At 41.6% G+C, this 24,338-nt stretch overlaps 1 protein-coding gene across 5 annotated transcripts in view; it reads right to left on the reverse strand.

The window, feature by feature from the left end:
• Nucleotides 1-4,163: 4,163 nt before the first annotated feature.
• dscama (Down syndrome cell adhesion molecule a) overlaps nt 4,164-24,338 on the reverse strand; it is a 116,877-nt gene continuing 96,702 nt past the window's right edge. For 2 of the 5 annotated variants that reach the window (XM_010904384.4, XM_020048634.3), the window contains 21 exons: nt 23,892-23,988; nt 23,665-23,793; nt 23,168-23,335; nt 22,491-22,561; nt 22,086-22,335; nt 21,205-21,351; nt 18,069-18,224; nt 17,384-17,517; nt 16,994-17,147; nt 14,334-14,451; nt 13,939-14,102; nt 13,659-13,757; nt 13,126-13,314; nt 12,735-13,025; nt 11,238-11,414; nt 11,084-11,114; nt 10,832-10,947; nt 10,466-10,615; nt 9,754-9,951; nt 9,236-9,538; nt 4,164-6,649 (listed from right to left, as the gene is read on the reverse strand). In XM_010904384.4, the coding sequence (XP_010902686.1) occupies nt 6,255-6,649; nt 9,236-9,538; nt 9,754-9,951; nt 10,466-10,615; nt 10,832-10,947; nt 11,084-11,114; nt 11,238-11,414; nt 12,735-13,025; nt 13,126-13,314; nt 13,659-13,757; nt 13,939-14,102; nt 14,334-14,451; nt 16,994-17,147; nt 17,384-17,517; nt 18,069-18,224; nt 21,205-21,351; nt 22,086-22,335; nt 22,491-22,561; nt 23,168-23,335; nt 23,665-23,793; nt 23,892-23,988 (3,537 nt within the window). In that variant the 3' untranslated portion in view covers nt 4,164-6,254. Of the gene's footprint in view, nt 6,650-9,235; nt 9,539-9,753; nt 9,952-10,456; nt 10,616-10,831; nt 10,948-11,083; nt 11,115-11,237; nt 11,415-12,734; nt 13,026-13,125; nt 13,315-13,658; nt 13,758-13,938; nt 14,103-14,333; nt 14,452-16,993; nt 17,148-17,383; nt 17,518-18,068; nt 18,225-21,204; nt 21,352-22,085; nt 22,336-22,490; nt 22,562-23,167; nt 23,336-23,664; nt 23,794-23,891; nt 23,989-24,338 lie in introns of all 5 variants that reach the window. The other 3 variants (XM_010904383.4, XM_020048633.3, XM_020048635.3) reach the window with 2 other exon arrangements.

Consider the following 24,338-nt stretch of genomic DNA (forward strand, 5'->3'; position numbering starts at 1 on the left):
AATCTCCTCAGTCCTCCGAAGATTCAGTGGCTCCTCGGCTCAGATAGCTGTCAATCACAGCTGTGAATCACGACGTCACACCACCGTTTTTAGAGCATTAAATAACTAACTAAAAACAAACTTATTTTAAAAACAAACTCTTGAATTTACATTAGCGTGATACAAACTACAGTAAATGACAGAAACCAGCTTCGTAAAAAATATATTTGAAGGGTAATTTAATTGTTTAGTTGATCTCGCGTCCCATTGAATAACATGGGGAGGGCGGGGTTTATGACCTATACTGGGACCACTCACCAGGGGGCGATCGAGACGTTTTGGCTTCACTTTTCAGGGCTTGTGCGGCACGCTTGCTTGCACCCATGTTAGTGAAATCTCAACCCTAGTACTGTACTTTTGGAATTGTCAACTGCTCTTTCTCACAGTGCAAAAAAAGAACAATAACAATAATAATCCAGCAGAAAACATAAGGTCCTTGACTTAGAGAGTTAATAAAATAGACATCCTTTAGGTCCTTTGGGGTGGGATGGCATAAGTGCGATCTGTGGGTAATTTGTTGGGTTTACTCCATTTTGTTTTCCCTTACTAGATTGGGTGAAAGATTGGGTTCTTGCCAACGGATGGCTTTTGGAAGATTAATTTGGGTTGCCAAAATGCACAGCTTTGGGGAGGCAAATGAATTAGGGTTAATAACCTTGGTCAGAACAAACAGATTTTTCACCATGCGTGAATATTGTACATTTTAGATAGCCATGCTTGTAGAGAGGACATACCCAGACAGTTGACAATGATGAAAAATGCATTAATAATATTTATTGAAAAATTTCTAGCAAAAAATTTAAATGAAACAATGAATTGTAGGAATCAGCACAGAAATTAAGAACCAATGAAATTGATTGTTTCCCTGCTAAGTCTGCTCATCCTTCTCTTTCCATGCAGATACAGTAATGATGTTGCCGAGATGTTTCCATTGTGATTTTCTATTCGTACATAGATAAACCCTTAGTGGTAGTCCTAAATTAATATTTAGAGCTAACATGCTTGGTCTGTCCTAAACTTGGTCATTTTGTCACAGTGTTCTTGTTAATTAGAAAGATGTCTTAAAAAAGTAAAAGTAAAATATACTTATTACTTATGACACAGCAAGAAAACAAATGTTTTCTGTTACAACTACCGCTTCTTTATCCACTGCCCCTTCTGTTACTACTACCTACAGCTGTGCTCAACATTTTGCATACCCTTGGAGAATTGATAATAAATGCACCATTTGTAAAGAAAACATGAGTGAGCAGGCAAAACACATGCCTTTTATTTCTTATGGGATTCACATTCAACTGAAAGTTATAACAGAATGGCACAATTATAAAAACAAAACATGGCAACAAAGAAAACAATTAACTGACCCCTGTTCAAAAGTCTGCATAACCTTAGTTCTTAATATTGTTTATTGCCCCCTTTAGCATCAATGACAGCATGCATTCTTTTGTAATAGTTGTCTTGCAGGTGGTATTGCTGCCCATTAGTCTTGGCAAAATGCCTCCAGGTCATGCAAAGTCTTTGGTCGTCTTGCATGAACCGCACGTTTGAGATCACCCCAGAGTGGCTCGATGATATTAAGGTCAGGAGACTGTGCCACTCCAGAACCTTTTTCTGTTGTAACCACTGTCGGGCATATTGTAGGCTTTTCTGTGGCATTGGTGCAGTAAATGCTTCTTACTGGCAACTCGACCATGCAGCTCATTTTTGTTCAAGTATCGTTTTATTGTGCTCCTTGAAACAACCATACCGTCTTTTTCCAGAGCAGCCTGTATTTCTCCTGAGGTTACCTGTGGGTTTTTCTTTGTATCCCGAACAATTCTTCTGGCAGTTTTGGGTCATTTGTGTTGCAATTATTTGTCATTTAGAAAAAGAGGTTCAGTTGAAAAAAACGCTTGAAAACCGAAGATCTAGAGTAACATTTATTGTTTCATGTTAGGAAATACTGTAGATTATTTATTTTAGACACTTATTCTGTTTTTACTGTGTTGCTCTTCCAGATTTGCCAGTTCAAGACATTAATTTAACTCATGAGTCTTGAGATTGCAGAGCAAACATATCTGCTAAAGAAAAAAAGTAATAGAATTATCAGTAGGATCTCTGACACAGTTACTCAAGGGGTTGCACATGCCTCTTTTCTGAGGCCACTTGTTTTTTTTATTGATTCATAAGCAATGGATGAAATTTCATTTTTATGATGGAATTGAGGGAAGGAGGTTGTTGGCCAAGATCTCGCGATATATGGCCCCATCCATCCTCCCCTCAATACGGTGCAGTCGTCCTGTCCCCTTTTCAGAAAAGCATCTCCAAAGAAGGATGTTTCCACCTCCATGCTTCACGGTTGGGATGGTGTCCTTGGAGTTGTACTCATCCTTCTTCTTCCTCCAAACACGGTGAGTGGAGTTTAGACCAAAAAGTTAAATTTTTGTCTCATCAGACCACATGACCTTCTCCCATTCCTCCTCTGGATCATCCAGATGGTCAGTGGCAAACTTCAGACGGGCCTGGACATGCGCTGGCTTGAGCAGGGGGACCTTGCGTGTGCTGCAGGATTTAAAACCGTGACGATGTAGTGTGTTACTAATGGTTTTCTTTGAGACTGTGGTCCCAGCTCTCTTCAGGTCATTGACCAGGTCCTGCTGTGTAGTTCTGGGCTGATCCCTCACCTTCCTCATGATCATTGATGCCCCACGAGGTGAGATCTTGCATGGAGCCCCAGTCCGAGGGAGATTTACCGTCATCTTGAACTTCTTCCATTTTCTAATAATTGCGCCAACAGTTGTTGCCTTCTCACCAAGCTGCTTGCCTATTGCCCTGTAGCCCATCCCAGCCTTGTGCAGGTCTACAATTTTATCCCTGATGTCCTTACACAGCTCTCTGGTCTTGGTCATTGGAGTCTGTTTGATTGAATGTGTGGACAGGTGTCTTTTATACAGGTAACAAGTTCAAACAGGTGCAGTTAATACAGGTAATGAGTGGAGAACAGGAGTGCTTCTTAAAGAAAAACTAACAGGTTTGTGAGAGCCGGAATTCTTACTGGTTGGTAGGTGATCAAATACTTATGTCAAGCAATAAAATGCTAATTAATTATAAAAAAAATCATACAATGTGATTTTCTGGATTTTTCGTTTTAGATTCTGTCTCTCACAGTCAAAGTGTACCTATGAAAAAAATTACAGACCTATACATGCTTTGTAAGTAGGAAAACCTTCAAAATCAGCAGTGTATCAAATACTTGTTCTCCCTACTGTACGTACCTGAAATTCTTGAAAACTACTCCCCAATAAGCACTCTACAATTATCCGACTCAAACAGCATCATACCAGCCACAAATCATTGGTATTACCATCTTAAAAATGTTAATAAATTAAATCCATAGTACATTTTAATAGTAAAAAAAGGACAACCTTTTAATTGGGCACACAACCATTCCTGATGTTTTTATCAAACATATCACTTCTAAAAGTAGACAACCTGCACTCTAAAAGGATTTCAGTGTTTTAACAAAAATATTCTGTATTCTTGCACAGAGTGAATATGCTTTTTCAAAATCAAAGACCAGTGATAGGGTTTGTGAATGATTGAACAACTGTTTTTACTGACTTGAATGTCATGACGTTTTTCTAGAGTGACTTTTTCATTTTAGTCGTTACTTTGGCCTACTGGCTGCGATTTATCAACAGGATTAATTTGCGCTCCTCCAGCTCTGAGGCATTGGGAGGTGTGCTCCAGCCAAATCTCAAATAATCCCCTTCCCCAGCATTCCAGGAGCATTCCCCCCACCTCTGCCATTTGTCCCAGAGCTTTTTATCAAGAGTGGAGGGGCTAGTTAGACTCAAAGTTTTCCCTCCACAAAGATTTCAATAATTCAGCCTTCATAAAAAAGTACGATTAGTCTGTGCTCATACAAATGTCACACAAAAGAATGGATAGGAGTAACAACTTCTACCACACATGCATGATTTTAATGTTTGCTTTTGAAATGTGATAAAAGTAAAAGATAATACCTCCCAAATTAATTGTTTAACTTTGATTTATATTTTGTAAAACAACAGAAAGGATTTCGTAATTATAACTGAATACTTGTTTTGTAAAATGTGTGTGGAGGAATTTAAATACACTCAAAGTCACCATTAGAGTTTAATCACAGGCAGGAGACAATGGAGGGCCAATTGAGCAAGTTAGTAGGGACTGGTTTGAGATTGACAGAAAGACATTAAGAACTGAAAAAATGATTGCATGGTGCAAGAAATAAATATAATTAATCGAATATTATCGAAAGACAAATATTTCTAGAATTAAAACATAAGCTAAAAAGTTTATTTACCACTATAAAAAATACCACTATATTTCAAACAAATCGAAGCAATTAAATAACCATAAGAGATATTCCCTCTCACAACATGTTTTGTTGCATTATGGCGGGCTGAAGTGTTATTCAGACCCCCACTTTGCACTTTGGTTGGGATTGCTAAAGCAGAGCCCTCAATGTCATTAGTATAACCAACATTTCATATGTGGAGAGTTTGAGTATTGGGAGATTCACGAGTGTTCTTACATAAAAAGGAATGTGATGATCACCAAAGACTTTTAAAGATTCATTTCAGAACCCTACCCAGCAATCTACCACTCTCAATCCACCACCACCACTCACTCGCTCACTTTCTCTCTGAAGTCATTCATGTCAAACTGTGAAGGATCATTTGGGGAACAGCCTTTTTATTAATCAAATCTGTACTGTGTGTTAGTTTCTCTTTATTCCAGTGCCATCATGGTGAACACCATGCTAAAAACAAAAAGCGACATCTTGTTAAAGTAATATCATAATGAAGACAATTAATCTGGTTTCAATGACCTCACAGCATTCTTATCAAACTCTCCCTCCAGGACAAAAAAAAAATTAAAATGGGCCAGGGTAGACAACTATAACTGTGTAGTTACATCTACACTTAAGATAGATATTTCCCATATACTTTAGGTTTGGTTTGAAAGGGATTGGGGGGGGGGGGGGGGGTTGGATTGTCTCACGTTTTTTTTCCCTGTAAAGGAGCATTGCTGCAATGCAGCAATAGTAAATCTACTGAGGAGAGTGAGAGCCTTATAGACTCTACCTAGTGCACTGAGAAAATGGGTTTCTGTCTGGACACACTTTTTGAGTGTTGTGAAGTACAAACCGCTATATGCCTGAACCTCCCTGGTCTAACTTCATCTACCACCCTGGCAAATTAGCAGTGGTAAACTACACCTGAATACATAGTTGGGGTTTGTCCAGCCCTGTAAGTACACTCACAACATTGTTTTTTCTCATTACAGTACATTATAGAGCAAATAGTATCAATTTTCTTAGTATTTTTTCATATTGCACCATCAGAGAATGGGACACAAAGATCAACAGAGACTCCATTTCCTAATCAAAATGAGATATGTGCAAACATGACTATGGACTTTATTAACCAAATCAATTATTCCCTGTAATATCCACAAATAAAAGTGATTTCTCTTTTTATATATATATATATTTATAGTAATAAGAATAATAATCTTCACATTGGATCATTTCATAGTGTGACAAAATGCTCAACTGGGCAGTCCAGTTGTTATCATCCTCTAAATTGTCTTTAATTGGTCAGTCCCCATGCATCCATAGGAAATAGATTTTTTTTCTTCAGAAAAGTAACAATTTGAGAGCAGCTGACAAGTTTGGACTGGTGTCGATTTCTTTCATTCCCAGATTTTCCCAAGTTTCATTCAGTGTTTTAGTGGATATTTCCATAGAAAAAAAACACAGGCTCCAAATTACTGTCTCACACTCCAGAAAAAAAATTGTCCAGGTTCTTATTCAAAAGTGTATTTATGGTAATAATTGATCATCTGTAATCAATAATTAATAATCATTAATAGTTGACAACTAACAACAAAAAATCACTGATTAATAATTAATGATTAACATACTAATCAAAGAATAAATAATGTTCCCTCATAATGTAATTAGTTTGGCAAGCTCCACGTGGAGTCATTTCAGATAAGTGAGTTATCTCACAAGTTTAAAAAACAAAGAAAGCTTCAAAATAAATAAAAGGAGATTAGTAAAAGTTACCCCTCCTTTAAGAAGAAAGGGGACATTATATACAGGACTGTGTGGTGAGAGTCAGTTTACTGCACTTGTGTTATAAGTCCAGTGTTAGTGTAGGTTTTAGTCCAGCCCCAAGCCCCTAGTGTTATACCAGCGTGTAGGACTTTGCGTAGGGGTTGTTGGTCTGTTTGAGGTGTCCTCGTGAGTCCAGCAGGGACTCCTGGGAGGTGCTGAGCTTGGCGGCCTGGGCCAACTCTGAGCCCTCTCTGTGAGGCAGGGTGGCTGCTGAGCCAGGCTGCCATTGGGCCACTGGGTCCCTGCTGCTGGCCCTGCTGCTGGCCTGAGGGGCCTCCGTGGGTGTTGGAGGCGCCATCCGTGACGGCCGCTTCAGGGAACGACTCTTCTGGGGCTCTAGGCATGCCTGGCCCATGGCCCCCTCCCCCCCGGTGCCACCCCTCCCTCCAGTGCCTGAGCATGACATGCCACGGTTCAGCAGGAAGTCCATGCGCAGGTAAGGAGGCAGGTGGACCAGCTCACCTCCTACAAGGGAAAAGACAGAGAGTTAAAATGCATTCTGTTTCGCCGGCAACAATAACCTCAGTGAATACTGTTCACATGTCTACAGTTGTCAGCTAGGAACACAGTCAAGGTTAGGGTCAAAAATATGGTAGTCGGCTTGGTGCTTCAAAAGCCAAAATTAGAACATATAAACATGATAAGAGGGCTGCATTTACCAGAGGAAATTTCCTCATTGACTAAAAACAGTGGTCCAGTGTTCAAACTTGATGCAACTTGACATTTGCAACGTAGCTTCAGTTACTTTAGAAGGTTTCTAGAATCAAGCTGCTGAAACCCTCTATTCGAATCCTTCGATTCAGAGTTTGGGGGCATATCCACGGCTATACACACATTGCTCTAGCCTGATTATGCGCAATTGCACTAAAGCAAGTCGAATGCATTGATGAGAAGAAGTTGTATTGTTTCTTTGCGTTACTGTGTTAATCCGTGGATAGTGATACTGGGGTGATGTTGACGTAGATGTGTCATCTAGAGATGGGATGTTCAAGTCTTTTCACTGACTCAGATCTTTCCAAGTCGTTCAGTATAAAGAAGGCTGCAGGGAGATGCGCGTCACTACGTTGTACAGATCCGCTTCAAGCCATTCAAAAAAAGGATTCAACTGAAGTAAATACTTATTACTCTTAAGTCAATTAAAGTATTTTGAAAAGAACGAATCATTTGCGAATGTATGAGCGGCAACATGTTTGAAGTGTTAGCGTATTCTCCTTTCGTCAAGCAGTGGTGGCATACAGATCATGTTTCATCAACATAGATGTAGATCCTGTTGTCTGGAATGCCAAAATGCTGCCAAACTGGAGATTAAATGAAGCTGGAGGAATGTTGGTTAATTAATACCACCATTGTAAAAAGCTGTTCCTTCTTAAGTTTGCCTCACAACACAACAGTTGAAAAGGCTCCAAGTATTATCATTTTGTTTAAATGAAAGCAAAAGCATTAGTTTGAACAGAATAACTTACATGTTTTTTTCAGCTCAATTAGATTTGTTTTGAGGCATTCAACACAGCGTAGTGACCTATTTTGAAATGTATTCATTCAGGGTTCACTTGTGAACTGTAAAGAGACCCAAAACCATACGGTACGATTACGAATGTGTATTGTTGCATTCATCAGTAAATATTTATAACTCTAAGATATTTTCTGGTTTGCAGAAAATAGGAAATAGATTTTGGTGAATGAGCCAGTTTGGTCTGAGTGACCAGCTTTTTGTTAAAAAATATTATTAAAGAGTGTATGTCTTTTTACTTGAAAATGAAGAAATTGAAACGTGTAGTTGTTATGAACTGATGTTTTGAATATTTTAATTGAACTGTTAACCATGCAGGTAACAAACTGTAGACTAACCATATAGTCTGTTAATTCATACAGATCTACCATCCTTTAATTTGGTGATGTCATTATGTGTTATCTGATTCCCTTCATATTTGTGCTAGCCGGATTATTTTTCTTTTACTGTGTTCAGCAGAATATTGCAAACCAGGTGGTATAGGCATTTATATGTATTAACAGAATGCGTCATTTGCAGTCTTTTTGCGGAGGTGTGGGAGGGCCTAAAGAGACAAAAGTCACTAAGTCATCGATAAATATTGAACAGCCTGTGGTATACATCAATCGAAAGTGGAGAGCCAGGGGAACATGCTGGTCATCGCCATTTTCCGCTTAGTTACACAGAGCCTTAGATAGCAGAATCAGAGTCATCAATCACGTTGTCTTGTCACATTTGCCATTTCTTGTTTCCATTGTTGGAGTTTATAACTCATAAGTACCCATTCGAATCAGGAGTGTCTCTGGTACACATGGATGTGTTTAAATGAGCTGTAAGGCACCCACAAGCCATGCTACTGTATTAAACAAAAACTAAGCTAAGGAGCCAATGGAAAATCACCCTCATCAGGTACACTTACAAACATATTCATTACAAAAGACCATTTGGAGCTAGAAAATGATACAACTGTGTTCTATATTCAATAAAGCCAATGGAACAAGAAGGTGGTTTTGGTTTTGCTCTGGGACACCCACAGGGTGATCTACATTCTTAAGGGTAAGCACAGTATGCTGCAGGAAAATGGACAATGAGGGGAAAAAACTTTTCTCATTTTACTTTTTTCCACATCATTAAATAATTAAAATACTTAGTTTAGTTTTTTCCCCATTTTATGTAAAACTAGGTACGTTTTTGTAAAATCAGCTTTTATGCACAATATCACTAAAGGCACTTTCATTGTCAGATCAAATTATTTTCCATAATTTTATAGGGAAAGCTAAATAGGTCTTACAACTCCAAATCAAAATACAAAATGATCTATGAAAAATCTGGACAAAAACAAATGGACATATTAACTTGGCACTCACAGAATGTAGTGCTTGGACCTGTATGCATTAAGGGGGTACGTGTCAAGATTTGACCATGATAGTTAGGGTTACGATTTGAGTTACGGAGCCATCATACTCATAGTATTACAGGCCTGGTGAAAGCTAGAGAGGTTTAGCATCAGGTGAGAAACAGACTTAGCTACAGCAGTTAGCCATGTTTCTACGCGGCCTCACCCGGTCTATGAGCCTTAGGCACGGCCATGTTCATGACTCGGCTGACGTCCTGAGGCTTGGGTGGGGAGGCGGTGAACCGGCAGATGCCTGACTCGGAGGGCGTGCTGGACGTCAGACTGTCTGTGTAGTCATTGGTGCCTGCCGTCATCTGTTCAGACGATGTGTCCGAGATGAAGCACTCTGTGATGGTGAACTTGGCGTGTCTCAGCTGCTCCTCCATTTTGGCATGTTCATAGGCCCGTGCCAGCTCCTCGTAGGTGGACGAGGCGCTCTCTGTGGACACCATGCTGCTACGCGCCCGGTCTACACCAGAGGTTAGGGTTAAAGGCTGTGTTAGTAGAGCAGTTAGGGGCTAACGCTAGTAGTAGTATTGTTATCAACTTTTAGCATTGCTAAAAGATCCACAGAAAGCCTATCCATTATGTATGAGGTAAGATGTGCTAGATATGAGGGTTGGTTAATGGTGATGTTACATTATACGGACTGTTGAAGTGGTTTGTCTACATATACATTGTTACCTGTGTCCTGAGATGGGCTGACACTGTAGCTGTCACTCTCCTTGTCCACAGAGCCAGCCACCCGTGGTGTGGGCAGTCTCCAGTCAGTGCTCAGGGTGTGGGCCGAGACTGGCGGGTGTGGTCGGTTCAGGGTCCACTGGCTAGCATAGCGGTTGCGCGCAGCAGGACCTGCTTTGGCTGTGCGGCGAGCTGTGGGATCTGGGAAGGAAGGATGACGCTACATGAGTCAAATGGAGGTGGAAGAGTTTATCTTTAACACTGCAATGCTCTTTTTTTCAAATGACTGAAAGTCAGGGGGATGTTAAGTGTATAATTGGCAATAGTAAAGATGCCTAAACACCCAATCCTCACATTATTCATAATAAAGGAAATGTCCACTATAACAATATTACAGAATACAATATTACTAGATATTAGGCTGCTACACTACACATATCACATATGTATTCATGTTTATAATTTGGATTAACACAGTATGACTGTGTAGCCACTGTGCTGAAAGTAAATCAGAGTGACAGAAATGTGTGGAGATGATTATGATGGTATTCATAATACTGATGACCAAGGAACTGGAGATTAAATAAAACCAGTCTGGTTGTCTAATGTACATTCTACCTGTACACATTCCAGTTGTATGACTGCAGTCCCCATCACACTTATTATTCTAGTTCTGTCACTAGTAAATTAAAGAGCATGTCCGTACTGGACTTACTGGTTCCTGGCCTGGCATCAGATACATCCACTAGAGGTCCAGTGGCCTGGGACAGGGACTGGTAGTGAACAGTGTGGGTAACCGTAGACGATTTCTGTTTCTGGGTCTCCCCAAAGTCATTGTCCGTCAGCAGCACTGTGGACCTGTCGTCTGAAAGAGACACATTTCACAACATTTCACGTGGCCACCACAGTACAATGAAAATAGCCACAGGAAATACTACCTCCATATGGAAGCCATATTTTCAATTCACACTCATATTCCCTACTTGGAAGCTCAGTTATGACGTGTCCGGGAGCTGTCTGGGAGTTCTGGTCCATGTTTTCCATAATTCAATGAAAGCAGCATAATGTGCCCACCACTCACCCACTGTCTCCATGGTGTCTCTCTCCTCTATGAGCAGCTGGGCTCGAGGGATGTCAATGTGCATTCTCAGTGTCTGTTGCTGCTTGTTGATGGTGTCTGCAGGTCGCGTGTTTTTGCTGCATGGAAAACAAAGATCTCATTACACTGCATCGGATAATCAGATAATGGTGATTAGGATTCCATAGACACAGTATATCTTTTTAGATTATAGTAACCATCTGTAAAGTTATACGTCAAAATGCTTGCACATACCTCATAAGCATCTCGGCCAAACTTTTAGCATCTAAAGAGAAACAAGGAAGAAAAACATTCCATTTAACTGATACAAAATGCTCCACAATAGGTAAAACCATCTGACAGAACTCTAAACTCAGTTAGTTGCCCAGTTGCAGCTTTGACCTCTCACCTCTGAGCCTCTTGAGTCTTTGTTCCCTCCTCCTCCTCCTCAGCACCAGTAGCAGCACAAAAACCAGGATGATGCCCACCAGCACACAGGATATGATAGTCACCATCTTCAGACCCTCGTTGCTGGACGTACTGCCTGCGCTCACAGTTGGAGCCTTCACCAGAGGAGCGATTGTACCTTGACACAGGTCATAGGGAGGTCATTAGCTAATACGACAACATTATTTAGGTCACACAATAACTCTCATGTGGCAACAAAAAAGATAACAAGCCTATACAGTGTCTAACAATGAACACTATTGAATGACATTCCTGCTTATGTTTAAAACACACACGCAGCCAGTAGAAGGTAACTGCCTCTGCAGCTTGCAAACAATCTTAGTGTATTTCCCAGCCCCACCCCACATCTGCTCCAGCAAGCTGCCTCAGCACTGCGCTAGTCAGCTGACCTGCTGATGCACCTGTACAACTGCAGCATGGGTTTTGAATCCAATACACTCCTCTTTCAGCTAAAGACCCACTTCTCTGTCTTTCCCCACTGTCTCTCACAAACATTTTAAAGTGCTATATATCCTGTGTACTATATTATGCTCATTTATAGATATAACAGGATTTTGAACTCATCCTTGATGAACTTTATTTGCTTTTACACTTACTTGATGGGGGATAGATGGTTTGGGGGGGACATAATGTACCAAGGTCTAGTAAAGACTAATGGCAGAGGTCAGGGCCAGAAACCATTGGAAGTTTACCATAGCTTCAAACCCCTACTGGATTGGCTGACAACAGCTATAAATACCTAGCACCGCCTAGCCTGCTCGTTAGCTTGTTTTTACTTGAGGGCAACCAAATGTGGCCGTGCGAGTGCTGCTTGTAAGGTGTACTTTGTCTTTTTGTCATTATGTGGTGGGTGTGTGTGAGAGAGGCATCATTTAGGTTTGGTTGGATATGGCCACTGATTTGCGAAGGGAGGATGTTGGCACTGGCGTGTGATAGCTCATCTATTACCCCCTCCCCACACATCCTTCTGCAGTCGGTATATCAAAGCATTATTTAATTCATGCAGCGCTGAGCGCTCGATGGGGCAGTGATGGAGACGTCATAAACAGTGGAAGCAGACTCAACAACGGCCAAGGCCACTGGAGTCAGCAGAAAATCTACTGGAGGTACTTTACTAGCCCATCCATCAGTTAGGCCTAGAGCCATTTACAGCCTGGGCCAGGGAAAGACTAACCTGTGACAGCCACTTTAAGGGCAGGGAGAAGAGAAGAGCTCCAAGCATCAGTAAAAGCAAAATATGAAGTAGTGTCCTTCTCTAAGGCGGGGATAGTACACACGGTGTAAATTAACGGCTTCGATGGAGACTCAGTCCGTTGTGACATTTTTCATGGGATGGAAAGGTGTAGTTTAAAGGCCTTTTTAAACACAGTCACTGTGATGTATACCACTTTCTATACTGCAGCATGTATTGTATCAGTGAAGAGACAAGTGAACTCACTGCCGTCATAGCTGAGCGTTGCAAACTTGACCCTTTTTTCTGCCGAGCCGGCGCTGTTGAACACCTTCATCTGCAGTTCATACCAGGTGGCCTCGGCCAAGTCATAAAGGATGTAGCTCTTGGTCAAGGACGTGCGTTGGGCCGTGGTCCATGTGGGGGACTCCACCGGACGATACTCTAATGTGAAAGATGTGATTGGACAGCCGCCGTTGTTCCATCCAATGAGGTTGAGCCTGACACGTGTGGCGTTGATACTGGTAAATAGCTCCTGATCTTTAGAGTACTGAGGTTCTTTTGGGGAAAGAGGAGAGCGGGGTCAGATCACACAGAATAAGTATGAACCTGTTTCATTTTAACAACCATACATGAATGCATTTCTCCATCTCCCTACCTTTCCCATGAGTCTTGGCTTCAATGATCTCACTGATGCGCCCAGGCCCCACTGCATTCTGGGCTGTTAGTGTGAACTTGTACCAGGTGCCACACTTTAGGTTCTCCAGTCGATAGGAGCGCTCGCTAGGACTGATGGCAAAATTGCCCCACTGCTCACTGTTGTCCTCTGAGTACTGCAGGATGTAGCCTGAATTGTGGAAGTGAGAGGTTAAGTTGTGACAGTGTGTTTAAATACATACAATCTACAGTAGTTATTGTAAATAGCAAGATTACAGTTTTGATTTGCAAGCATAATGATTTCTTTATTAAATGAGTTTACGTATCTAAAATCAGCCTACCTGAGGGGATAAATGCGTACGTACCACTGACCATCAAAATAAAGCTTCTATCACTGAATTTCTAGGTTAGCGTATTTAATTCGGTGTTGCACATATTACGTTTGTATGGGGAAATTATTTCTAAGATGCTTACTTTCAGTTTGACACTATCCTATAGTAGTGAGTGTTACTGTTAGCAGTGTTGGTGTCTGACCTCTGATGGAGCTGCCTCCATTGTCTCCAGGTATCCAGGACAGAGTGATAGACGTGGTGGTCGTCTTGGTAACGGTGAGACGAGGCTGATCCGGGGGAACTACAGGTAAAAACATAGACTTTAATTAAGCCCATCTTACTATGATTTTACTATGATTATACTGTACTTCAATATATATTGTGAAAGCATGCCTGTTTTTATTACCCTGAATGAATCAAGGACTTATTTGAATTATTCAAAGGTATGTTTCACTATTCCACCAAAGACTCCTTCTGATTACCTTGAACCTGGAGGTTCAGGATGATTTTATCTGGCCCAAAACTGTTGCTGGCCACACATGTGTAGTTTCCAGAATCCTCGGCTTTCACTGTGCGGATGACCAGGCTACCATTTCCCTGGACGATGCGTCTACTGTCAATAACAGCAGGTGCTGGGCTTCCGTTGCTTAATAATGAATGTATGAGAGACAGTCAGGCAATGAACTGTAATGAGCTACACCACAGACAACATAATTAATAAGTATTATAAGTATTTCATAAGTTTATGCTGCCTTTAAAATCATACATTGTTTTACATTCTAACATTCTAATATCAACCCTGCTGATATTCTTAAGTGTGTTAAAACTGACTCAGAACACTAAGCTCCAGCTGAGGCTCTGACTGTCCATTACTCACGTCTCCTTGAGCCACTTGATTGTGGGGGCTGGGTCACCTACTGCCTTACAAGGCAGGATGATGTCCCTCATCCAGGGAGTGGTAACTGTACCATTGAATGTCAGGATCTGAGCAGGAGCTGCACACACACAAACACAACTGGGTCAAATATCTGAAAATACTTGATGATGCTATATTTTTCTAAACAAATAGTAACAAGTGGCATTTTATACTAGGCTTAGACTGGTGTGGGGAAAGAAAAAAAAGGGCAGCATTACAAACATCCAAATGTGTAGTTTCCTAGGCTACAGAATTATAGAAGGTATATTCCCAAAAAATTAAGACAGCCCACTGGTCTCCAAGAATGACCATCGACCAATAGCAACCGGTTCTGTTTTTTTTAGGGGGAATCAATGATAGTGTTAATGAAACATAATGAACAACAATATTAAATGTATTTTTCTAGTTTGGTAAGCAGTGAAGCATACTCGTTATCTTACAAGTTTGCCAGGATTTTTTTTTTTGGAAACGTCTAGGTAGGCTCTTCAACCCAAGTTCTAAAAAACACATTTGATCCCACTCACAAATGGCCTATGGTACTGATTACTTGACCTGAGCCAGAGGTCCAGGGCTCATAGTTTGCTAGACTCCATTGGTACCGCTCTTCTAGTACCTAACACTTAGTTGAGACAACCGAAACAACCCTTTACAGATTACCTTGTTTCCATACAACATGTCAGATTGGCAATGTTGATTATAGCCTGGACGCTGTATTTATTTAAGAGTTTATGCTTGGGTGTGTCAGGAGTGTTATGTGTTATTACAAATCCTGAACTGTTACACCAGAGGATAGTGTAGAGCCAGCCTTGAGCTGTGTGCATTGTTTCCAGCCTGCAGGACTTAATAGCCCATTTTAGCACTCAGGCCAAATAATTAAATCTTGGTTTCATCAGACCAGAGAATCTTCTTTTGCATGGTCTGAGAGCCCTTCAGTTGCCTTTTGGCAAACTCCAAGTGGACTGTCATGTGCTACTGAGGACTGGCTTCTTTCTGGCCACTCTACCATAAAAGCCTGATTGAAGGAGTGTTGCAGAGATTTTGGAAGCTTCTCCCATCTTCACACAGGAACTCAGATTGACCAGCGGGTTCTTGATCACCTCCCTGACCAAGGCTCTTCTCCCCCGACTGCTCGTTTTGATGGAAGATCCGCTCTAAGAAGACTGGTGGTGGTTCCACACTTCCATTTAATAATGATGGCCACTCTGTTCTTAGGGACTTTCAACGCTGCAGAAATAGTTTGGTACCCCTGACATAATCCTGTCTCAGAGGTCTACGTACAATTCCGTCAACCTCATGGCTTTGTTTTTGCTCTGACATTCACCATCAACTGTGGAACCTTATATAGATAGGTGTGTGCCTTCCCAAATCATGTCCAATCAATTGCATTTTTCATAGATAGACTCCAATCAAGTTGCCCCGATGCATCCTCCAGGGAAAGTTGTAAAAACAAAGGATGATCAATGGAAACAGGAAGTACCAGAGCTAAATTCAGAGTGTATTTTTTAAATATATATAAATTCACAATCCCACATGAGTTCATCTTTATAGATGAGGCTGGGTTCAACCTAGCAAAGACCAGAAGAAGGGGGAGAAACGTCATTGGCCACAGAGCCATTATAGATGTTCCTGGTCAACGTGGTGGGAACATCACAATGTCCGCTGCCATCTCCAATACGCATGGTGTCCTCCACCGTCATGCCAACCTGGGACCACACAACTCAGCCCATATTCTCACATTTCTGGACAGACTCCACAACATTCTCATACCACCAGAGCGTATGAATGATGCAGACCATCAAAGACGCCGGTACGTTGTAGTATGGGACAATGTGAGCTTTCATTTTGCAGCCCCAGTCCAAAACTGATTTGCTGACCACCCACCATTTCTCGTGCAATACCTCCCACCATACTCACCATTTCTGAACCCCATAGAAGGGTTATTTTCGGGCAATAGCAGTGGAAGGTATACGACTGGCAGCCCTTTGTGCGCATGCCTCTTGTGCAGGCTATGGAAGAGGCATGTGATGAGATTGATGTGGGTGCAATTCAGGGATGGATAAGGCACTCAAGGCGCTTCTTCCCTCAATGTCTGGCAAGGGAGGATATTGCCTGCGATGTGGACGAGGTGTTGTGGCCAGACCCAGCTGTGCGACAATAATTATTTTTGTTTCCATATATTATTTCTGTACATTTTTTCAGCAATTTTCTTTTTCTATAGCAAAGCATACTAAAGATGAGAGTGCTTTTCATTATGTCCAACAGTGTGTAGTTGGTTTGACAAAAATCTGGTAATATGAATGAAGTGTGTGCCATTTCATGCAAAATGCTGATTTTGATAATGCTATATGTAGTTTTGGTTGCAGTGCTTAATTTTGCAGGATATATGAGGTATTTTGCAGGTTGGGTGTGTGGTTTTGTGAATTGTGTTAAGTATTTTGATAAAACCAGCCTAGTTTGCAAAATTCTGTTTTAGCAATTGATAAAAAACTGTAATTTATGATACCAGCTACATAAAATTGTTGCTAAAATGGAGGCCCATTAAATGTTTTCTGCCCCGTCTGTTACTAGACGCTAAGAATACGCCTGAAACATGTGACAAGGCAACCGTAAGCTCCACCTACCCTCAGCCAGAGGCTTGACGGTGATGATGTCACTGGCGTTGCCGCGGCCGGCTGCAGTGACGGCCACCACCCAGATGCTGTACTGCCGGTTCCTGCTCAGGTTGGGAATTCGGTAGAAGAAGACGTCTGGGGCCGCCTCAAACTCACTGCTCACCTGTAAGTAAATAAGTGGAAGAAAATACAGAAAATAAAGAAGGATGGAACAGCTGATGTGGAACACTGATGAATGCCAGCGGTACAACAACAGTCTACCTATAGCCAAGTTTATCCTCTAAACCTGGTGCTTCTTTCCACCAATTATGTTCAGTTTTTTACATCAACTGTCTGATTTCCCCACTGACATGCCCTCATTGCTGTACTGTGAAACCGTGCACTCTGTGTCCTCCTTACCGTGGGGTGCGGGTTAGAGCAGAAGACAGTGTATTTGCGGATAACGCCATTGAGTTTGAGAGGAGGGAGCCACGACACAAAAACCACTGAATTAGACGCCGCCGCGGCCTTCACCCCAGCCGGAGGGCCAGGTACTGGTCAGAAGGAAAAGAACATAGTTTTATTAATATCATCGTTTCCATTTTATGTTTGTGTTAGTGTAGTAATCAAGTAAACAACTTTGGTATTTAGGACTGTAATCTGTAATTGTTTAAACATGATCTGTAACAATATAATCCATTTTATGCAGCTCCAGATGTTATTTTCTAGGTTGTTCTTTTTTCTTTCACACTATATTTCACTAACATCACTAACATGTCTTCACCTTTTATAACAAAATAAATACCAGTTAGGTTCCCAAATACTGAAATTGTCCTAATGTGACTTGACTGTGCCGACTGTTAACCCACATTTATCAGATCTCAGTCTAATTACTTTTAGTTAGCAAAACTCCATAATCCAAGGGATATCTAAGCACATTTGACCTTTCCCAGTTGATCACCTCAGCGGGGGCGGCTGAACAGAGTAAGATGTGGTTTCTCCTATAAACTGATCTATAATCAGTTTAGAAAGTTCACCATAACAATTACGTTTTCATTTAAGAGTGAGTCATGCCCAACGTGTCCTGGGGGAATGGTGCACATACCGTCCTCCTTGGTGCGGGTGAAGATCTGCTCGCTGCGCACCCCGTCCCCAGCCCGGGTGAAGGCCAGCACCTGGATGCTGTAGTTGGTGTACTTCTCCAGACCATCCAGCTCCAGAGACGGCTTGGAAGTGGTCACATTACGGATTTCTCCCAGCTCTACGAGAGAGAATGAAACAGAAAAGGAGGGATTAGGAAAGAGGTAAGATGAAGAAGAGAGAGAGAGAGCAAGAGAACTTGTGGAGTGCTAGGAATAGAGGTGGCCAGAAAAACAAGGATATTACTTATTTAGAAAGAACCATACAAGAGATATTATTATTATATTATTATTGGGAATCTAAATACTAAAATCTATCTTTATTTAGACATTATATTAACCAGTCCCATCCTTTGTATGCAGCTGCCTGAAGTGAGCGAACCATTGACCTGACTGAACAATGAGTGTCTTCACAGAGGACGTTGTACTGCAGCCCTCTTCTTTTCTTGTTTGGTTTTAGGACATTTTAAGTCTCATCTTCAACAAACTGAAGGCATGTTCCACTGTATAAGTCTTCCCTCCCTTCCCAGGCCATTGACATGCTGAGTACACAAATGCTGTCCTTTTTTTAAATAATGTTCCATATTTTTCGGGGTTTGTTTCTGACTGACAATGAATGGGTAATTGATTTGACTGACACCTTTTTGGTCCTCAAATTTACAGCCACCAATAGCAGACCAAGACTACACTTTCACAGTTCTCTTAAGCCTACACAAATGATGCGACAAAACACACCTGACCATACATATCATGCCAGTTGTCCCAATTCTTCTGGTGTCCTATAAGAGGGGGACTTGGTATGAAACATGTTGTCCCTTCTAAATGGTAAAACCTATGAGTACATTAAGACACTGAAATAAATACTGAGAATATATACTTTACCCAATAATAAAAATCTCCCTACACTGTTAAGGTGACAGTTCATAAAGCATGTTTATTTAAAAAGTGTATCATATCCACCTTTTGAGACATTCTAGATTTCTTATGAATGACGCTTATTAACAATTGCTTATTACATTTGTAGTCTGCAACAAAAGAGATTTTGTATTTGTATTACTTTGTAACAACCTGATAATGGCAAAACCCAACAGGCATTAGTACACTAGATGTTCTTAGCTCACTATTGAAAGGCTTAGTGACTGGACATCCCAGCTTTTTGTGGTCATAATTTTTTTGCCTTTGAAATGCACAACACTGTATTGAACCATGGAAAAATACAGTACGTAATTATAAGCCTGTGTGTTCTCTTGTTGTTTCCTTATGCACCAGCTGGCCCAAGAGGCATGAGTCAGTGAGGTTTGCTCTGGTGTCTCTTTGTTTGACTTTGACTATGCTTCTCAAGGTACTGAATTATGGATCTCGTCTCTCTCCATCTGAAGTTTTTGTAGTGAATGTAATCACTCATCTTACTCAAGGCACTGCTCAGGTACTGGATATGATTTACACAAAATGGGCGATAGAATTATGCTATTAATGAGTGCTACAATCCAATCATTGCTTGACCAGAATAAGGGAATGGTAAGTTTGACATTTCCAACGTTTCTGAAAAAAGGGCCTATAGCTCCCTCTACTGGTCTTAACCAGAACATTGCTCTTATTGGCATATACAGCTCAGAAAAAAATTAAGAGACCACTGAGCATTTTTCTTTCCTTTCCAAAAAAAGTTGAAAAGGACGTTTTTGAGTGAGGAACAGAAGCGTTCACTTTGCAGTGGTCATTTAATTTTAACCCTGCTGTTCTTCACTCAAAACCTTCCTTTTCAACTTTTTTGGAAAGGAAAGAAAAAGGTGCAGTGGTCTCATAATTTATTCCGGAGCTGTAAATGAAGAGCACAGATGTCACTGGCAAAAGGTAAAGATACGTGTTTTAGACAACATATTATTTTGATTGTTATTACACAACATAAGTTATCTTTGAAGTCAATAAATAAGCCATCATCAAATGTCATGCAAATTCATTGTTGTCTATGACAGATAACAATATGTCCAGATATGAGTAGTAATACAGGGCTATGTTGGGACTCCAGCTTATATATCACTGTGACACTGTTACTATGCAAACTAGATTGAGCTGTCAGGCTGCAAGTGGTGGCCTTCTATTGGTGCATCCTTGGGCCATCAGAGTGGATGTGATGTGACAGATAAGGGGTCAAAGGCATTGGGCTGTCAGAAGCCATCACTCTGACATCTATCCAGCACGTGACAACTGCATGCTATGCCAGGCTGTCTGAGTTAGACTAGAAAGCCTTGGTCACAGATAATAGGCCTATGCCAGATTTGTCAACTTCAATTATCATGCATAGAGAATTATGTTGATGTAGTATATACATTCTATACACAGTATGTTTTAGAGAGTTACAGACCAGAACCCTGTGTCCATAAAGAATGATTGTTAAAACCTTCATAAGAGCTTTGCGAAATTGTTACTAGTTTTACTTGAAAACGCATTTAATGAAATTACTATATCAGAGCTCTCTTAAAACGCTCATTTGCAGATAAACAGGGACACAGATGGATGAATGAATCAGAAACATCAGGTTGTCATTTCCACTTGCCACAGAGAGAGGAAGACAGGAAGTTGCTGATTTTCCAAAAACACTGATCTCAATACAGTTTTCTGTTCCCAGAGTAAAATATCTCATGAACAGTGGACACTATTTCAAATTTTACCCTTTGCCATTTTTTAAAGAATATGTGTTTATTTTGCAATATATTTGTAATTACACCGAGTAGGCAGTTTCCTAACAAAAACCTACATGCTTTCCTGGACGCCCACACAGCTTCACCAGCCTCCTATTAGAAATGTACATTTCCTTGATTATATATTTTATGCAAGTCCCCCCACCATTGTTTTTTTTCTGCTAAACATTGAAACAGTAGGTATTTGAACTTCACAGTTCATTTTTCCTTTTCCTTTAATTATTTTAGTATCGGCTCTGGTCAAACAGCCTATTTAGCAGACATTCTCTCTGTGTGTGGTTTTGGGAAACCTACCTATACCACTGTGACTGTTGAGGGAAAGATGCATTGCTATAACACTAATGGACCAGGCCCTGTGTATGTGTGTGTGTGTGTGTGCGTGCGTGCGTGTGTGTTACTCTACCTCCGTCAGGCAGGTTGGCCCAGTAGATGACCCTGAAGCCGAGCAGAATGCCGTTGAGGGCGTCTTTAGGAGGGGTGAGCCAGGATAAAGAGATTATTTCTGGGGACGCTGCAGTGGCCTGGACGTTCTCTGGAGGCCGGCTTGGAACTGTAACATCCAGGGAGGAGGAGAAACAACACTGTTATCTCACTCTCCCAACAAGAAGAATCATCAAAGAGGTCTATTAAAGACAAGAGAATATGGAACTCTTACAGGACTTTGAAAAGGATGTCAGCAGTGAACAGCCCAATAATAAACCCTTTACCATATTTCTAACCATACTGTTATGGATCTGGTATTAATATATTTTACTATAGTGACCAGCAATTACAAAAGTGACCAGCCATGACAGGAATGACCATCCAGGTCAATAGTGACCCATCATGACAGTAATGACCAGCCTAGACAAGAATGAACAGCCATTAGAATTATGTCCAGCCATGGCAATAATGAACAGCCATTAGAATTATTTCCAGCCATGACAAAAATCAACAGCTCTTAGAATTATTTCCAGCCATGACAATAATAAACAGCCATTCGAATGATTTCCAGCCATGACAATAGTGACCAGCAATAACCAACAGTAAACATACTGTACAACAACAGGGTGTCATAAGAGCGACAGTACTGACACCCTCCACTGGATGTCAGGAAAGCTCCTTCACACCCCTAGAAACAAAACAGCAGCCATTGAACCCTGATGACCCCTGATGCAACACAGTATTGCTGAATACTTCAATTCAGCTGATGGAATCGTTCGTATCACTAAGATTTTAATGAATTGTCTATATTGTCACTAATATATAAAGACAAGGTAATTTGTCTGTGTGTTTGGCCTTTACCATCTTCCAGTGTGGTGGTGATTACTTCCTGGGATGAGGGTCCTGTCCCGGCGCTGTTGCTGGCCTGTACCACCACGCCATACTGAGTGAACTTCTTCAAGTTGTCCAGGGTGATGCTCTCGCTGTGGTCATTTTCCCCTGTCGTCTCCATGGTGATGACGTTGAACTGGTAGTTTCCACCGGCGCTGAACTCCCTGTAGCCCACCTGGTAGCCCCGGATTGCCCCGTTTTGCAGGGGTTTCTTAGGGGCCTGGGGGAGGATGGAGAGGGGTAGGGTGAATGTAGGAGAGGGGAACATATATTAATGCAGTTACTGTGGGATATGTATTTCTATTTTTCAACAAATATTTTTGAAGAAATAAGAATCCCACAGTTGTAGCAGTGGGACCATGCAACATATCTCACCCTCCAGGAGACTCGGATGCTCTGAGAGGATAAAGGGTCAAGCTTCACATCTTGTGGGGGACCATCAGGAGCTAAAAGGAACACACGCCAAGGTCATTCAGAGCTAAGCTACGTCCAACACACAGTTCCGCCGATTAAGCAATCCATTGAAAGCATATTCTGAAGGTTATTCTCAGGTCAAGGCAAGACCGGGGTCAAAGAAGGCCCTGCTATACTGTATCTATGGGTGGACCACAGGAGTGGTCTCACATGGCCGAGCCCACTTTTACAATAATTCACCAAAGCGAATAGGGGCAATTTGCAGTGGAGTTGGCCTATGGTCTATTGACCGCAGTGTGACATTTACCACATGGTCTGCTAATTGAAAAGTCTTGCTTTTAGTGCAGGGTCAGCGTGTGTTCAATAATGCAACAAAGCCAATGAATCTGATGTCACTCTGCTTTTAATGAAAGCCCATTCCCCTACTCTCTACCCCACTATGATCTCCATCACTGCTTGTTATCATACTGTCTGTTTGTCTGTTTAAAATGCTGTATGAATGAAAATGCTTTATGAAGTGCGTTGGTCTGCATTATATGTCTGTGTATGTGTTTACTGAACTCAGTGTTTGTCTGTGTGTGAATGCTGCATGAGCATAAATAGAAGCGGAGGTGGTCTTGTAAGTCGAATACGTTTACCTGCTTCATCTGTGGTGATGGTGAGTTCGTTGCTGGCCTCACTCTTGCCAATGTGGTTCTTGGCAAACATGCGGATGTTGTAGGTGGAAGAGGGGTGCAGGTCTATGATGGTGGCCTGGTTCAGCTGTGGAGACACGTCTTTGGTCCTCTGGGCCGTTTCCCAGGAGCCTGTGGGTCAGGGGTCAAGGATCAAGGTTTATGGGGGTTATTGGACCGACTAAGTGGCTACAGTTCAAACCCTGTTAAGTTAAACAGTACAATGTGCTGAATCAAAGCACAAAAAACCCTCAAAATGTCATGAATAATAATTCTCAGGTCAACATAAAGATACAGGGAAGAAATTCACCAGGACAGATCATTGATATACGCAAGAAGTATGAGAATATGTACCCTAGACAGTATGCATTCGTATTCTATGCCAGACAGTGGTCTGCTTTGTGTAAGCTTACTGTACATCCATATACCGTATGTGATCAGGAGGCCCGTGTGTCCTGTACCTGATTTGTTCTTGCACTCTATGTCAAAGCCTGTGATTGGGCTGTTTCCATCGAAGCCCATGGTCCAGCGGAGAGCGATGGTCCGGTCCTTCACCTCTCTGATTTCAACCTCAGGTGGGTCTGGGGGCTCTGGGGGACACCACCGAGTCACACAAAAAAAAGGAGGGACAGGGATCATTATATTTTCAGGACATCTTTTAAAGAAGATTTTCAGTGAACAGTTTTACCTTGCACTGTGAGCTGAATGATTCCTCTGTCTTCACCATAGGAGTTGATGGCGTGGCAGGAGAAGAAGCCAGAGTCTTCTCTTACTGTAGGGCGGATCTGTCGGAAAGGGTGGGGGGGGGGGGGGGGTCAGCAACACACACTTGGTAGCCAGTCCATTCTGTAATGAAGCCTAATGGGATCGTGCAGTTGCTGCAGATTGGATGACAGTACATGCTGCAAACAGCCTGTTCAATCTCATCCCAAATATGCTGTATTGGGTTGAGGGCTGGGGATTGTGGAAAATACAAACATGTGCAGTCCTTCGGTTAAATGTCCAGACAGAACATTTAACACCCATTCCCCTACAGTAGATACAGTTGTGTATAAAAGCCCAGACCGGTGGCCTTTTCTGAGGTACTGGAATCAGCGCCTTGCGCAGTCGAACATGCAATGCTCCAAGTCGCTAA

This window comes from Esox lucius, chromosome 7, assembly GCF_011004845.1.
Source record: "Esox lucius isolate fEsoLuc1 chromosome 7, fEsoLuc1.pri, whole genome shotgun sequence".
In the NCBI taxonomy this organism is placed as follows: Eukaryota; Metazoa; Chordata; class Actinopteri; order Esociformes; family Esocidae; genus Esox; species Esox lucius.